We start from the raw sequence: 17,805 nt of genomic DNA on the forward strand, positions 1-17,805 counted from the left end.
AGGCATTGGAGCTTAGAGAAGTGAAGTCACATCTGATGTTACTCAGATAGGAAGGGACTCGGTGGTCTTTTACTGATGTGCTTCCTTCCTGTGAGTCCTGAGTCCCTTTCAGTAGGTCACAAACAGGATTGCCAATAGAAAAGGCAGCAGACATAGCTCCCCTCATGCAGAGCCACAGACGTGGACATGTCTGCGGCTGCAGTGAGGCAGGAAACAATGTATGAGCTCCACAAGTGAGGCAGAGCTGACAGTGTCTGACTCTGCAAGTACCACCTAAAGGCAATGCCAACCTTACTGTGGTGCCACAAAATACTAAAGAAATGGTCATGGTCATATGCCATCACCTCCTTCATACTGACAACTGAAATACTATTTCTCAGGGTGGACAGGAGGCTGTGCTCAAAAAATGGCATGGTATGCAAATTCTGAATCAGCCAGTGTGCTGATTTAGAATGCCAACACTCTTCTGGATGGCCACACTTCACACTACAATATATAGGCTCTGCAAGTGAGGCAGGAAAGGACCTGGGCCCAGAGAGGGACAGGCAGGGCAAAGTCGGGGGCACAACAGGAGCCAGAGTGTCTTTGCTGTCTTGAAGGCTCTGATACGACCTATAAAGTTGGGCCTGGGATGCCCTAGGTGAGGACTGAGTCAGAGGACACATCACCAAGATCTAAGTCAGACTCTCAGTGGGCGTATGGCTCAGGAAGCCAAAACCACAAGCACAATAAAGCCCAGGGCTTAAAGTTCCCATCTAGGTTTCTTGATTGTATTAGTCTGTTCTCATGCTGCTAACAAAGACATACCCAAGACTGGGTAATTTATAAAGAAAAAGAGGCTTAATGAACTCACAATTCCACATGGCTGGGGAAGCCTCACAATCATGGCAGAAAGTGAAAGAGGAGAAATGCACATCTCACATGGCAGCAGGCAAGAGAGTGTGTGCAGGGGAACTGTCCTTTATAAAACTATCAGATCTCATGAGACTTACTCACTATCATGAGAACAGCACAGGAAAAACCTGCCCCCATGATTCAATTACCTCCCACCGGATCCCTCCCATGACATGTAGGGATTATGGGAGCTACAATTCAAGATGCGATTTGTATGGGAACACGGTCAAGCCATATCACTGATGTCTTCCAGAATATGTGCTGTGTTTCTTGGGTCTGATTGGGATCCCAGTTTAGAAAACTGAGGGTGGGTGGGCAAAGTTTCTGTGGCCATTAGGATGTATCTGTTTTCAGAAGGGGCCTATAAGAGTTCATTTAACTGAATACTTGGTCAATGGGATCTGCGTCTGAAAACAGAATTATCAGGTTTGCCACTCACTTAAAATGACAATATGATTGTGATTTTGTGTTGGGGTTATTTTCCCGCTAAAAATGCTTTCCTGTCTCCAGTTATCTTGACTTGATGTCTAACTACTGGGATACAGAGCCTGACGCTGGGCCTGACTGTCCTCACTTGTTGAATGGTGATGTCTGTGATACCAATCAGCCGTACAATCTTTCCCCGTACGTCTATGGCCATATGTCTTATGCATCAAGTGACCTTAATATCATCATGATTGATTCACAGGAATAGAGCACAAGACTTGAGATTCTACTCCAATTCTGCTGTTGTCAGCTCTGTAATATGGGACACTGTTTGTGCTAAGTCTCGTTCAGGTCATCTCAGTGAGAAGCCTCACTTTCCAGAACTGCTGAAAGGGTTTAAGATGATGAGGCATGTGCTTAGAATGGAGAATTCCCAAAGCACATTGGCTGATTCCAAATTTGCTTACCATGCCTTTTGTGAACACAGCTTCCTGTTCATCCTGAGAAATAGTATTCTGAGAAATTGTCAGTCTGAAGCAGGTGATGGCACATGACCATGACCATTTCTTTAGTATTTTGTTGTACCAAAGTAAGGCTGGCATTGCCTTTAGGTGATATTTGCAGTCAGAGGCTGTTAGAACTTTAAGCAACATTTGAGGTCAACCATTTCTCCATCCGAGAGGTGAAAAAAACAAGACCCAGGCAAAGGAAAATACTGACTTAGGGCCATGCCACTGATTAATGAGTCCTTCACACACAGTGTGGAGGGCATTTCTCCTGGCTGCAGAAGTCTTTCTGAATGTCACCACTTTGGGGAGCACCAGACGGGAGCTGGGCAGAAGTACTGAACCACCACCTGTCACGCATCCTCAGGCTTTCTTACTGGCCCCTCCAGCTGAAGCTGGTTTTCTTCATGGCATAGGAAAATGCCAATGTATTCCTGACAAGTCTGGTTAAGTGTCTTCAGTAAAGAACCATATGAAACATCATGCATACATGGCAATTATCTTACAGCTGGCCTTTAGAGAGATCTACACGTAACGCTACATTTCATTAAATGGAACCCCAGAAATCAGCATTCTTAAAACACTGTCAGTCCTTCAAGATTGTACCCAGCTCAAGGGACTCTCTCAGTGGCCACTAACCCTGAGGCACAGGGAGGGTCCTCTTTGGTCAAGGGATTCATCAGAATGTCCCAGCTGTAAGCCTTCAGAGTCATGAGGGACCTTGGAGACCTCTGAGAGGAAGGAAAAGGCTGGAGAATGATGGGGATCATGAAAGAATGCACAGCGGCTGGTTGCAAGGCTGGTACTAAAATTCTGTTTCTAATCCTGATTGTTATTATTATAATTATTCAAAGCTGTGCCTGACAAATAGACAAAACAATACCTTAAATAAGTAGAAAAATTCTGAAAAATCCACACTATTTTTTTCTGGAATAAATTAGCAAAACCATATATGGCTAGGTTTCAAATATCTCCCAATGATCAGATGGCTCAACTCACCTCCAATAAAGCTTTTTGGGTTGTCTCCTCCTGCATGTACTCTTCTGCCAACAAGCTGCTTTTTGATGGTTGCTGGAAGCTCCCTGCTGGTGAGCATGTCTGTTCTCAGGCCAGGAGCCACAGTGAGAACAGGGTGAGGGAAAGCATGGGGCCAGAAGCAAAGGGGAAAGTTCACTAGAGAATTCTTAGGAAGCCTCCCAGCTCCAGGCCCATCAGCCTTGTGCTTGGGGCAATTCATTTAACCCCTTGAGTCTTGGTTTTCTCATGGATAAACAAGAGAGAATTATCACACTAATTATGCTGATAAAAATAATATAAATACCTGTAATCCCAGCACTTTGAGAGGCCAAGGCGGACAGATCACTTGAGGTCAGGAGTTCGAGATCAGCCTAGCCAACATAGTGAAACCCCGTCTCTACTAAAAATACAAAAATTAGCCAAGCATAGTGGCGGGCGCCTGTCATCTCAGCCACTCAGGAGGCTGAGGCAGGAGAATCACTTGAACTCGGGAGGCAGAGGTTGCAGTGAGCCAAGACTGTACCACTACACCCCGGCCTGGGTGCCAGAGTGAGATTCCGTCTCAAAAACAAAAAAAAAAGAAAAGAAAAAAACATCTATCTGCTGTGAAGATCATATGAGGTAATGAATGTGGCCATGCTTTAGAAACCCTGAGATACCACATATTAATAGATGGATGTTCTCATCATCTTGGCCTGTGATGCAGACATAGCACTGTGTCTTCTTCCTGTGCCTCAGATCTACCACCAGGAACCTGGGGATGAACTGACCTGACTTGACCTTGGAGGACCCAGGGAGAAGCAGGCTAGAACAGAGATCCTTCTGTCCTTGCCCTATTTTATATCAACCTCTCAGGGGGATGGGAGAGGCACCAGGGTGTCTGGGGAGGCATTGCATGGAGTAACTAGAAGCACAGATCCTGCATGAGGTCAGGCTCCCAAGTTGGAAATTTGGCTGTGCCATTACTAGCTCCACGTGTCAGAGAAAATTATTTAATCTTTTTGTGCCTCAATTTTTTCAACTGCAAAATAAGAATTAAAGCAGGGACCACCTCCTGGAATTGTGAGGAGGGTGAAATGCAATAGTGTACGTTGAGTGCCCTGCATGGTGACTTGCACACAGTTTGGCCTTATTTAATGATGGGTGTCATTGCTGTTACTCATTTTTTTTTTTTTTTTGGAGACAGAGTCTCACTCTGTTGCCCAGGCTGGAGTGCCGTGGCGCAATCTTGCCTCACTGCAAGCTCCACCTCCTGGGTTCACACCATTCTCCTGCTTCAGCCTCCCAAGTAGCTGGGACTACAGGTGCCTGCCACCACGCCCGGCTAATTTTTTGTATTTTTAATAGAGACAGGGTTTCATCGTGTTAGCCAGGATGGTCTCGATCTCCTGACCTTGTGATCTGCCCACCTTGGCCTCCCGAAGTGCTGGGATTACAGGTGTGAGCCACCGTGCCCAGCCATTGCTGTTACTCTTTAAGTGTCTCCAGGAGTCAGCAATGGCAGAGAGGATGTAAGAGGGAGTATATCCAGCACAGCAGGAAGAAAACTTTGTTTCAAGCCCCGTTGCAGTTGGAAGCGTAAAAGGAAAAGGGGTGATGGAGAAACGTGTGCTCCTCTCTCAAACTTTCCTTTGTGACGGCTGATTGAGCTTGCCTGTGGAAGACCTCAAGTGAGATGACCTGGGTTCTAGCTCTGGCACTGTGACATAACTTCATACAAGTCACTTAAGCTTTCCAGACCTCAGTGTCCTCATCCATAAAATGGAGTGGGGGAATAAAATGATTCTCCGGTCTCTTCCATTTCTACCATGCTAAGAATAATTGCCCCTTTGGGCAGGTGGCCAAAATAAGCTGCCTAACTTCACTCTAGCCAGCTGGTCAGTAGAAACCCAGGGGGGCCTGACTTCCAGCCCAGGCTTAGACGATTAGGGACTGTGGCTCCCCCTTTCTGGATTATCTCCTTAAGGGGTACTTGGCTCACCAGTCACCTTCGTTATTAATCCACCAGCTGCCATCAACATCTGGTCACTTGCTTCATAACACTAAGTACCCAACCTGGCCCCTACCCACTCTGCCCACAACCACTGTTCATTTGTCATAGAGCCCCAGAACTTGAAATCATTCACTTCCTTTTCACCAGCCTGCTCCCTGGAATGCATCTTGGGAACCAATCACCCAATTCAAGACATCTGTTTAGCTCACTTATAATCAAGCTGCCGAGAAGAAGGGCCAAGTCTCCTTCCATCAATCAATTACATGAACACAGCCTCGGATGGCAGTGTGTGCGCACACGTGCACACTGCAGTGGGAGATACACATGGAAAGTTGAATTCTTATTTCTCTTATCTGTGACCATTACTATGTTACAGATAGAAAAACATGGCTCTGCTCTTAATCACAGAACAGAAAATTGAAAATAAATTAAGTCAACTAGCTTAGCTTCTTCATTTTATAGATGGGAAAATTAAGGCTCAGGAGAGTGAAGGGACTTGGTCAAAGTGGCATGGCCTAGGGTCTGGAGCAGGAAGAGAGTTGAGACCAGAACCCAGACTGGACTTCCAATTCAGTTCTCTGCTTGCAATTTCCAGGAAACACTCATGCAGAATATGTGTATGTGTGTTGGGTAAGAAAGTCTAACAGAATGACGCAGGCTCCAGAGGGCATGGTGAAATCCTTAGCAGTTTGTACCATTTTTCAATACATCTGTCTAAACGGGCTTATTCCTGAAACCAGAAGGTTGGAGATGAACTCTGAGCAACGTGGCATCCATGACAATAGGAGAAGGCCTGGTGGTTAAGGGAGACCTCAGAATATGCAGATAGACCTCCCCACTTACTCTGCTGTCTCTAAAGAGACAGGACTTGCTGGGTGTTAATGTGAACATGCGGTTCCATTCCTCCCTGTTTTCACACACAGGAAGGTACCAGGCTGGCCGAGCACAGACCTTCTACCCTTCAGGGACTCCCAGTCCAGTTGGGGGATGAACTTGCCCACACCTAACTCTAAGAGGCCTCGGGGAAAACAGAACATGGGAGGCTCTTTGCCTGGGAGGACCGAAGGTTCACAGAAAGAGCAACTGCTGGGCTACATCTTGAAGGATGAAACACTTTCAACAGATATTAAGGGTTTGTCTAGGAAGTTTGCTAAGAACAGAGGAGAAGATAAGGTTATTCTAGGCAGGTGAAGAACTGATATTGCTTAATTCGCTATAGGTGTATAAATGTTGAAGCTGAACTGCATGAATTAAATCCCAGCTCAAATACTAGTGTGATTAAAGGCAAAATGCTTTCAAGTTCCAGAGGGCAAAACTAGGAACTTAAAAGAGTTTTAAGCCAGAGCCTTAGAGCAAATGGAGCCACGCCACCAAAACCCACCTTTTGCTGTGCACTGGGCACATTCAGATCTGTCATCATATCCTCACAATAATGCTGTCAGTTGGTAATCCTGATCACCTCCACTTTAAAGATGACATAGAGAACCAAAAGGAGTAGGTAGTGGCTGAAAGTAATACAACTCACAAGAATCAGAGCTGGGAATTCATTCCATGTCTCAGATCCCCAAGATGAGTTTTCCCCACTGTGGTTCTATGTGTTGCTTTCAGGCCGAGGCTGGAAGACCTTTTGTTGGGATGTTACAGAGGAGATTGATTGATTGATTGATTGATTGATTGATTGATTGATTTACTTTTTGAGATGGAGTTTCGCTCTGTAACCCAGGCTGGAGTGCAATAGTGCAGTCTCGGCTCACAGCAACCTCCACCTCCTGGGTTCAAGCATTTATCCTGCCTCAGCCTCCCAAGCAGCTGGGATTACAGGTGCCTGCCACCACATTCCCAGTTAATTTTTTGTAGTTTTAATAGAGATGGGGTTTCAGCATATTGGCCAGGCTGGTCTGGAACTCCTGACCTCAGGAGATCCACCCGCCTCGGCCTCCGAAACTGCTGGGATTACAGGCATGAATCACTGCGCCCGGCCCAGAGAAGATTTAAATGGGCAATGTAGAGGCGAGTTAAAGCCCTAGGATAACCAGACCTAGTTCTTCAGTCCAGTGAACACCCTCACCAGAATCCTGTTTTTTAAGGTGCTCTCCAAGTGACTATAAGGCAACTAGACTGAGTGTGGCCATGTGTTCATCCACACCAGCAAGGCACTGACCCCACACCGAGGCAATCCGTGGGGCAGCAAAACTCTACTGGGCTGATGCAAACCCAAGGTATTCAAGGGATGAGGTGTGCAAAGCAACAGATGGGACTGAAATGTGAGAAAATATTTTGTGAGCCCTCTTATTGAGAAGAAAATGAACCCTTGCCTCTATGGTAGAGAGGTTAGGCAGGGGCTCTGCCAAGCAGATGGCCTGGGTTTGAATCTCAGCTTTGCCACTAGTCCTGGGGCGATCACTAACCTCTCTAGGCCTCTGTTTCCTCATCCTACAGATGTGGCTATTTGATCAGACCACAGAAGGCCCTGACAGCTCCCAATTTCTATGAACTTCTCATAGACCAAATTATTCTAGTCATCTACCCAAATGGGCTGGTTCAAGTCCTGTGAATCGGAGCTCTCTTCTGACACAAAGTTTTGCGCCTGAGCTCTCAACAAAACATTTTAAGACGATTTTCTCTTATTTTTCTCACTCTTGATCAGTCCTTTTCCTGAACACGTTTTGGACACATGTCTTTCTAGGTTGGTTAGAAGTGCTCTGTATACGATATCTCAGATGTCCCACAGCTGTCAAAAGAGAAATTCCTCAGCTCACTCATGTCTGCTGAGTATGCTTTTTTAGGTTAAGAAAAGAAAAAAAACAAGCCTGCTCAAAGTAGTTAAAATCACAGCTTTGAATCCTCAACCAAAGTCAGTCCAGCCCATCAACTGTTCTCCCCTTAGACACATTTCTTTCCTGAAACTGATTAATATGACTAGAAATGAGAGGGCTGGTGGGAATGTCCCTGCCCTTTAATAAAACAGAGAACTTCGGGGGCTGGAAAGCTGGAGGTTGGGAATTGGGAGACCTCAGTTTGCTCCTCGTTTGTGCCTGAACTGCTGAGCAGACATTGCAATTACCTCTAGTGAGTACACAATGAGTACAAAACATGAGAGAGGTACCAGGGGTGCAAAAGGAAACAAGATGTGAATTCCTGGACGTCTAAATGCTTCAAGTCTAGGAAGAGTGATAATGCAGGACCACAAATAACTAAGACACAAGGAAAAGTGTGACATCAGAGGCACCGAGTAGCAGGGAGACACATAAAAATTTTCTCCATGAGAATATGGGGATAAAGTGAGGTCCACAACCTCCCAGACTGTTCTAATTTGGGGCTATAGTGTGGTCACCAGCTGCTGGTGGTAAATACTTGCTATATGGTATCCAAAAGGAAGCTCTATTAAATCCAACAGCCATGTCATGTCTGCTAAAACTGAGTAAACCTTCCTATTAGGTAATGATGGTTCGTCAGACCCAGAGAGAGATTCTGCCTCCACAGAACTGACTGGAGTGTTGGGGGTACCACACATACATACAACATTCCTTCATTTAAAAATTCCTCACTTCCTTGGCTTTGGTGTTGATACGGTTTGGCTGTGTCCCCACCCAAATCTCATCTTGAACTGTAGCTCTCATAATTCCCATGTGCCATGGGAGGGACCCTGTGTGAGGTAACTGAATCATGGGGGCAGGTCTTCCCCATGCTGTTCTTGTGATAGTGAATAGTCTCATGAGATCTGATGGTTTTATAATGTGGAATTCCCCTGCACACACTCTCTTTGTCTGCCACCATGTAAGATGTGGTTTTGCTCCTCCTTGCCTTCTGCCATGATTGTGAGGCCTCCCCAGCCATGTGAAACTGTGAGTCAATTAAACTTCGTGCCTTTATTAATTACCCAGTCTCAGGTTTGTCTTTATTGGCAGCATGAGGACAGACTAACACAGGTGACTATACCATCTCCTGGTTCTCCTCCTCTCTCCCATTTCTTCATCTCTCTCTGTTTCATGCTCCTTTTCCTCTGCTTACCTCTCAAACGAAACATCCTGGATCTCCTCTGGGTCTTCAACCTCCAATTACCAGCTTTGACCTCGGTCTGTGTGTGTGTGTGTGTGAGATGGAGAATCGTTCTGTCACCCAGGCTGGCATGCAGAGGCACACTCTCATCTCAATGCAACCTCTGCCTCCCGGGGTCAAGCGATTTTCCTACCTCAGCCTTCCAAGTAGCTGGGGCTACAGGCACATGTGCACCCAGCTAATTTTTGTATTTTTAGTAGACATAGGTTTTCACCATGTTAGCCAGGTTGCTCTTCTTGAACCCCTGACCTCAGGTGATCCACCTCCTTGGCCTCCCAAAGTGCTGGGATTACAGGTGTGAGCAACTGTGTTGGCCTCAACCTCAGTCTTGCTGCTAATAACTCTCCATCCACTTCTCTCCTCAAAGCCAAGACCTGGGTTTACAGCTTTGTACTGGCCATCTTCACCTGGCTGTCCTAAGGCATTTCAAATGTAACTTGATTACAGTGGATCTCACCATATTTCCTCCTCCCTCTAGATATCTTGGTCAATATCTTTCCTTGCCAAATGTTTCTCTTCTCTGTTCCAGTCAATGACATCTTCATCCACTCAGTTACTCAAGGTGGATTCTCCTGAATAGGAAACCAAGTGATGCTCACCTTATATCCAGAATCTCTTCCAGATTCCCCTCCTTCCCTGTCTTTCCCACCCTATGCCTCATGTGTAGGACCATGCCCAAATCCTGAGCATATGCAGAGTAACTGTCTCTCCAGCCTCACCCCAGGTCCTCTACAGCCTGTGCCACAGAGCTTGACCTGTTCCCAAACACGCCTTTGCACATGCATCCCTTTTGTCCAGAACACTCTTCTCATGACTCTCCATGTTCCCTAGAGTCCAAGGTCCAGTTCTGCTGCCCTAGTCTCCAAAACATCTCCCTTCTTGAGTCCTCTACAGACCTGGTCCTCCCTCCTCTGTGTTCCTGGGCCTCTGATACTGCATTTGTCAAAGAGCAGGCATGCTTACCTCTTCCTCCAGAGCTCCTTGAGGGAAGCAAACATGCCCTATTTGTCTTTATCATTGACATGCCTAGAGCACAACCAAGCGTACACTTGGCACTCTACGACTGTTGACATCCCTTCTCCCGTTCTCTGTGTTGGTGGAGACATGCTAAGGGGGAAATGATGCAGGCAGGGTGGGGGTGCAAGAGGGCCTCCGAAGGGGGAAGTCAAGACTGAAGCAAGCACTAGGGAGCCATCTTCCCAGGGGTGAGAGCCAAACCCATGTGAACAGGAAAAAGAATAAATGAAAAGGCGATCAGACAGCCAAGGGCGACCCCTCCTACTTTTGTGTCTTTCTCTCTCTTTCCTTGTGTGTCTCTCTCTGTCTCTGTCCCCTCATCATCTGTTTCCCTTTGTCAGTGTCTTTCCTGCTCTGTCTGTGAAAAGTGTTTTAAATGGATCTTTTCTGACTTGTTTTTCTCACCTTTGTGTCACATGGTCATTCATTCTCTTACTATCTTTTATTCTGACTTTTTGTCTTTCTGCATATCCTTACTCAACTTGCCACCAACAGAGATAAATTGTTCATATTTATTGGAATGTTTTTATGTGTCTTTGTTTTAAAGGGATATGACCAAGAGGAGCATTTTAAACATGCCTCTCCTCGAAACACCTAAGCCAACTCCTTTTTATTGAATTTCCATGGATTGAGTACACTGGCTCCCAGTAGGTCAGGGCCCTCAAAGTGATAGCCGGTCCCTGATCCTTGGTCTTGTGTGACTGCCAGCATTACTGTCCCCTTTGGGACTCAGCCTTTGTGGTGAATGCATGCAGAGGTCTTTTGTTTACCAAGCTTGTAGATGAAAATACAGAGGCATAAGCTAGGAAAGAGCTTGACACCCTAGCTCAGTGAGCAAGGTTAGGAAGAGAACACAAAAAGACCTGGCCTGGCAGGGGCAGAGGAGTTGGTAAGGAAGCTTTCAGCCCTGACAACAGTCCACAAGGGAGCTGCTTTTCACTGACACCAGTGCTCCTGAGGACCAGAATGGCTGATCACAGCCAGCCACATTAAATACGTAATTTCAGAAATGCAATCAAACTGACTTCCTGCCAGAGATATGAAGCAAATCCCATACAGAGCCGGAGGCCCTTTGTGTTTTCCATTTTTGATTCTGTGTTAGGCTGATTTTTTTTTTTTTTGAGAGAGAGATATTTAATTTACCTAGTCTTTTCAATCAAAGAAATTGATACATTAACAGGATGGGTAGTGATGGTGGCAGTGGCAGGGAAAGTAATTAAAAAATCTAATTTTTCTTTCTAAAAGCACCAGCCCCTGAATTGGATAGATCCCCTTGGACTGGAAAGCAGACAAAGTTTGAATAGAACTTTTATTCAAATCTAACAATTATTTTGTTGTGCTTAGACGCTGGGATGTTGGGAAGAATATTTTCTTTCCCAGGAGCCAATGTCCTGGACATTAGGGGGCTGGATCAGTTTCTTAGGGCAGTCAAAACAAAGTACCATCAACTGGGTGGCTTAAAATAATGGGTGGCTTAAAATAATCGGTCATAACAAAGTACCATCAACTGGGTGGCTTAAAAAAACTTCTTTTCTCACAGCTTTGGAGGCCAAAAATTCAAAGTTAACATGTAGGCAGGGCCATGCTCTCCCTGAAGCACTAAAGAAGAATTTGTTCCTTCCTCTTAGCTCCCAGTGCTGCCTGCGATCCTTGGTGTTCCTTGGCTTGTAGACACATCACTCTAATCTCTGACTCCATAGCCACATGGTGTGCACCCTATATATGCCTGTGTTTTCTCTTCTTATAAGGACACCAATCATAATGGATCAAGGCCCATCCTAATCCAGTATGGTCTCATTTTTATTTGATTACAAAGACTCTATTTCCAAATAAGGTCACATTCGCAGGTACTAGGGCATTAGAACTTTAACATAATGTTGTGGGGAGACACAAGTCAATCCATACAGGGACCACAGTCTGGGATGGGGAGGGAGGGATGGTAGAGAAGACAAGACTACCTACAGTGCCAAGAGGATTCCACTGATGGTTAGAACGGGTTGAATTACTTGGCCTGCCTGGGATAGTCTCCATTTGGTGATATCAAGTCTTGGTCCCATAGCTACCCAAGGTCTTAGACATCAGATTGATCATTCAGCTAAACACCAGGTCATCCAGGAAGTGGGCATGCTCTCCAGGCAGGGAAAGCTCATCTTTGAAATAACTTTGTGACATGATAGAAAGAGCACTCAGAGAGTCAGAAAGTCTAGGTTCTTTCTTTTCTAACGGCTCACCTACTCCGTAAATTGAAAGCACATTAATAAACTCCTTTGACCCTCAATGTGTATTTCCATAAAAATAAAACATAAAATAATTTTCATCTACTGCAATTTTATAATACAACTTAAATGAGAAAAGTGGGTGAAAAGAGTTTTGCAATGTATCATGTTTTGTTTTATTATTTTTTTTTAAATAAATGAAAAGTCCCTTTCTCCTGCTCATATGGGCAGAACCTTTCGTCGTTCGATTTAAAAAGTTGATGTGATTCTTCCCATACCCAGAGTGGGCAAATATGACTTAAAGTTGGAAAGGATACCATCTGTCTCTGTGGCTCTAAAACTCAAGGTGATCAAAACTGCCTTTCAAAACCCCCAGTGGCCTTAATCTTTTAGCATCTGGTGCTACCTGATGGAACAGATTTTTATCTGGGTAGGTAGTTAGAGCCTAATCCTTTAGCCAAGCCTATAAATAAGTCTAAAGGCATTAGAGCTGAGGATAAAAAGAAAAATAAAGTCTTTCTTTAGACGTCCTCCCTCTCAAAGCCTTAGGGGAGGAATGTGCAGCCCTCTGCTCGCTGATGATGAAATTAGTGGGCGTTCGTCATTCAACACAAAGGCGAGAAAGGACTGGAATCTGATGTCAAAAGCCATAGAAGAGAATATATTTCACACAGCATGGCAGGCCCCAACGCAAATTAGAAGAAATATGGGGAGGCTTCAAAAAGGTAGGTCAAACTTTTTCCTCAAGCAGATAATTACAGACTGGGGGTGAGTAAATCTTATTAGCCTCTTTCCACCTCGTCTCTTCTCATAAAACACTGGAAAGAAGAAAGCCATTCCAATTCAGAACTGGACCGCTCACCCGAGAGAGGCCTAGCCCAGTGGTCATCAGGACACCTGCAATCAGGCTGTTGATGCTCACTGTCATTCCCCCACCCTGACGTCCCCCCACCAGAACGCAGGTGAAGACAGCCAGCCAAGCGCGGAGTTCCACGATGGACTTGCAGGGACTTGGTGACTTCTCACTGTCTGAAGAACGATCCCTTCAGGCAGCAATTTTCCAGTCAAATTTCTCAGCCCAAGTTTGAGGCCTTAAAATTAATGAAGTTGTTAACATTTCTTAAAATGTCTTTCACGGCAGTTGAAAGGTATGGATTTATCACCCGACTCGGCTGGCCTCTTTGATTCATAGACTTGTAGGCTGAGCCCTGACCAACATCCTTAAGGGGACCAGACTCTTGGCGTTAGCTCTGCCTTTAGCTTGTTCTACAGTGGGTCTTGGGGCAAGTCCTTAACATCTGTGCTCTGAGGTCAGCCCACTGGGGACACTTGGGCTTAGTTGTCTATGGAATGATTTCTCTGGTCTATGAGCACTGAAAGGGCAGGGCCAACCCTTACCTGTCTTTATATTTGCATCACTTCCCACATCAGGCACAGGGCCAAGCACACAGAGATGATGATGGTGGTGGTAATGTCTTCATAAGTCTCAGCTGAATTAAATATGGCAGAAAGATGTAAAGCCTCTGAAATGCCCACCATGATCGGTTAAGGGACCACCAACGCAGAATAAGCTCCTCCTTCCCCATACATCAATAGCAACAATGGTGATGACTTGGGTACTCTTACCCAGAACCTGGGCAGTAACTGCCAATGGTTTGGGTCCTCTCCTCTGCCAAGAATGGAAATCATGAGGATTCCAGGCCATGAGGAGAGTTTGAAAAAGATCTTGAAAAACCTCCAGATTGATTCCTTTGCCCTAAGGTGGCATGGCATTTCACCCTCATTTTACAGATAAGGAGGATGAAGCTCAGGGAGCACCAAATGGGTTTATCAGGGCCAAGTCGTGGGTTGGAGGCAGCTTAATAAGCTTTCATGGTTTTCTTCTTTTGACCTGCAACCTCTTACAAGATGCTCCACAGGGAACAAATATGTTGCCCTCTGCAGAACGCAGGGGGTAGATCTGTCTTTTTTGGGCCTTCCGCATTTTATAAAAATTGTTCTCCTGTAGAGATACTGAATGACTTTGGGAGCAAACTCAAAAATATTACCTGAAGACCAGTTGTATTGCAAATCTGGTTACAAAGCATTAACAATGCAAAGATCCAGATTTCAATTATTTATAGATACCTGCCCTTATCATAAGATGACACTGAGTGTCTGGCTTAAATAAAATCAGGAAGTAATTCTTATCTGGAATCTCCTGACGACCACTGATCTTTCTCTCCTGCAAGGGCTGCTTAAGAGTCACAGGAAACATGCCAGCACAGAAGATAATTCTAAACTGCCCTAGGGTTTTTGATGGATTTTTTTTTTTTTTTTTTTTTTTGGTTAAAATATGGTACAGAAAGGTACAGTTAATATGAACCAAGAGCATTATAGATGAGAGGACAGCAGGCTTTGGACTGGAAGCTTTTCTATAGTGAGTGGAACATCTCTGTTAGGTACATTTGAAATAGCTTAGGCCGAGGGTATAGACTGCATGGAGGAATAAGTAAATATGCCCAGAAGGGAATCTAGAACTCAGTGCTACACTAGGTTTATAAATACTTAATTGAATCAGGCCCGATGAATGAGTTTCATCTCTGGAGGCCTTTTGCATTCATTCATCATAAATATGAGGCTGGTGCAAAAGTAATTGTGGTTTTGCCATTGAAAGTAGTGGCAAAAGCCACAATTACTTTTGCACCAATCTAATAAGTCTTTATGCATATCTTCCATGTGATAGAATAAAGTGGAAAGCAAAGCTTAGTGCCTGTCCTTATGGGGTTCACCCTGGAGGAGTTCAAGAGAATTAAAATGTTCATTTGGAAATGCTTCTTCTCTCCTCTAAATCTCCTCACTGCGGAGACCCAGCTACTATGAACTGTTTGAATGAGCACAGAGAAGGAGGAATCTTATACCATGTAAAGCAGCCTCCCGAGGGCTCCTAGGACAGGACCTACCAGGCTGTGTAGGTGGCACCTGGGAGAAAAAATGAAAGTAGGGAAAGAACTCTGGCTTGGTAGCTGGAGACGCCACTCTGTGTGATCTTATTAAACTTAGTTTCTGCATCTGTAAAAATGTAATTGGACCTGGTCTCTTTATGTCGGATGCTGTTGCAGAATCAAATGAACTGAAAAAATATCAAAGAACATGTTTGGGAAACTTTAAGAAGCCTCCCAACTGTAAGGGGCCCTGGAAGACCTGTGTCGCTCATAATAATAATCCCCTCTTAAGAGATTGTGATTGTTGACTGGGCGCGGTGGTTCACTCCTGTAATCCCCGCACTTTGGAAGGCTGAGGCCGGCAGATCATGAGGTCAGGAGATCGAGATCATCCTGGATAACACAGTCAAACCCCGCCTCTACTAAAAATACAAAGACAAAAAAATCAGCTGGGCATGGTGGCAGGAGCCTGTAGTCCCAGCTACTCAGGAGGCTAAGGCAAGAGAATGGTGTGAACCTGGGATGCGGAGCTTGCAGTGAGCAGAGATTGCGCCACTGCACTCCACCCTGGGTGACAGAGCAATACTCCATCTCAAAAAAAAAAGAGAGAGAGAGAGTGATTGTTAGAAACACTGTGGGTTAGAACCAGAAAGTAAGCCACAGTCAAGATGCAAATAAGCATCTCCTCCAATGATTGATAAGGGGATGGCTGGAATACTATATACCATAAAGGCTAAGCGGGAGGGATATGGGAGCAACAAAACCCTTGGCTCCCATGAGGATACAGAGCGCAGCTGGAATGGCCTGGCTGGAATGCTCCAGTGGGTTGAGTATCACTGGGAGACAGAGGGCTCAGAAAGACTTCTTTTGTATATAGGGAACTGAGGGAATCCCCTGGAGCACTATGAATCCCAAACTGAAACTCACAGAGTCCTTATTACGAGATGGTGATGGTGCATCACAAGTAACTGTTAAACATATACTTACCATATCGGCTGCGATGAGACAGGAAAGGGAAGGAGTCTTTCATTATCCAGGTGAGATTCCATGTAAAATAATCCGGAGAAGGAGAAGGTATGTTTGTTGGTGACTCCAAGGAGCTATGACCTGGACATAAAAACAAAGAAAACACTGATCCATGTGCTTGGGGTGTGTCTTTTAGCTGTCACTCAGTATCAGTCAAAAAGGAAGTTTATGAGGGGCTTTCATGATATCCATTGGAAAGATGAGGGGAAAAAATGAGCCACTAGTAGACTGAGTTGACCTCAGGACCCTGATGTACATTTTCTACCAAGGGCAGACAGATCTAAGAGGTCTGAATGTTCTGACCAAGGCCACGCTGAGGAGCTCTGGGAGATGAACTAGAAGCCGGGGCACTTAATGGCTTGGTCTAAGAGTTCTATCCAAAGTCTATTCTGTCTATAATAATTTGTGCAGCTTTATAGAGAACTCCAATTCATCTCATCCAGATAATGCCTCCATCCCTACTTTATGTTCAGACTTGTAACTTCATCTAATGTTGTTTGCTTAGGTTATTGCCTTATCAATGAGAGGGTTGAAATCGCACTCTGAAGTTATGAGTTCTTAACAATTATGTTATTTTCAGGGTTGTGGGGGAAGCTAGGTGACTGGAGTTTTCTGAAAGCCAAGAGGCCAGAAAGCCAAAAGGATTAATGCTTCTGATTTGCATGAGAGAGAGAAGGCTTGAAAGAAAAGCAGCAGAGAAGCATTACTCCTGTCCTTAGCAGCACCTCAAGTGGATTTTGTGTGGTGAAAAGTCATTACAATATATCTACAAATCAAATGATCACACACTGCCTGCTCTAACACAGTGCTTCCCAGAAAATCCCAAGCTCAATCACTATTTGCTAATGTTTTATGGCAGACAAAGCCTTTTTTTTTTTTGTTAAAGAAGGAAGGATTTGAGAATTAGTTCTTTTTCGTAGATAGATGTGTCGCAAGACTGAGTGCAGGGAGGAGGGAAGGAAGGAAAGTAGCATTTCTTCTGTAGCTTCCCCGGTATAGGCGCCATGCTGGAATCTTTACCTACATAATGTCACATGATATTCACCATGGCTCTCTGAGATAGAAATGATCACCTGCATTTTACAGATGAATCAACTGAGATGCAGAGAGGCAAGTGATGGAAGCAGGAACTGAGCCCAGGTTTGCCTCAGATCAACAGGCCATGTTCTATGGAGAATGGGCTGATCTGCTACTCTGGTGGTAACTGTTAACCCACTTAGAGGAAGTCTGTGAAGAAGAAAAGGAGAAGAAGAGAAAGAAGAACAGGCAGGCAGCAGGAGTAGCGGAGGCATTTTCCCGGTCTGCCTGCTCTGCAGTTTCTTCCACATCACCCCCTGCACCAGCTCCGGCAGGTTCTGGTCTCCTACTTCTAACTCCCTTTTAGTATCAGCCCCACTTCACACACTTGAAGGAAATCTGTGGCCTGGGTACCCATGGCAGTCTCTTGTTTCCAGACCCCTCCACTATTTTACCTGCAGGGGCTACCCTTAGGTGATGCTGATTAACGGTCCTTGTGCCCTGCAGCTGGGACAGGATGGGCATTCCACGGTCTCCTTCCTAAAAAACATTTTAATCGCTGCTTTCCACAGATCTGAGTTGGACGTGCTGGCTCCTGGGTATCTAGGAAAGAATTTTGGCTTTTCTCTTATATTTGGTCTATAGAGATTAGAACGAAATTGATTGGGGCCAGGTACATCTTGCTGCAGTATTTCTGCAAAACAGCTCAG

The 17,805-nt window shown here is 45.1% G+C and overlaps 1 protein-coding gene across 1 annotated transcript in view; it reads right to left on the bottom strand.

The window, feature by feature from the left end:
* LOC105479716 (ALK receptor tyrosine kinase) overlaps positions 1-17,805 on the bottom strand; it is a 750,786-nt gene that overhangs the window by 519,018 nt on the left and 213,963 nt on the right. The window contains exon 2 of the mRNA XM_011737869.3: positions 16,040-16,159. Coding sequence (XP_011736171.2) covers positions 16,040-16,159 — 120 coding nt within the window. The remainder of the gene's footprint in view (positions 1-16,039; positions 16,160-17,805) is intronic.

This window comes from Macaca nemestrina, chromosome 13 (genome assembly GCF_043159975.1).
Source record: "Macaca nemestrina isolate mMacNem1 chromosome 13, mMacNem.hap1, whole genome shotgun sequence".
Classification (NCBI taxonomy): domain Eukaryota; kingdom Metazoa; phylum Chordata; class Mammalia; order Primates; family Cercopithecidae; genus Macaca; species Macaca nemestrina.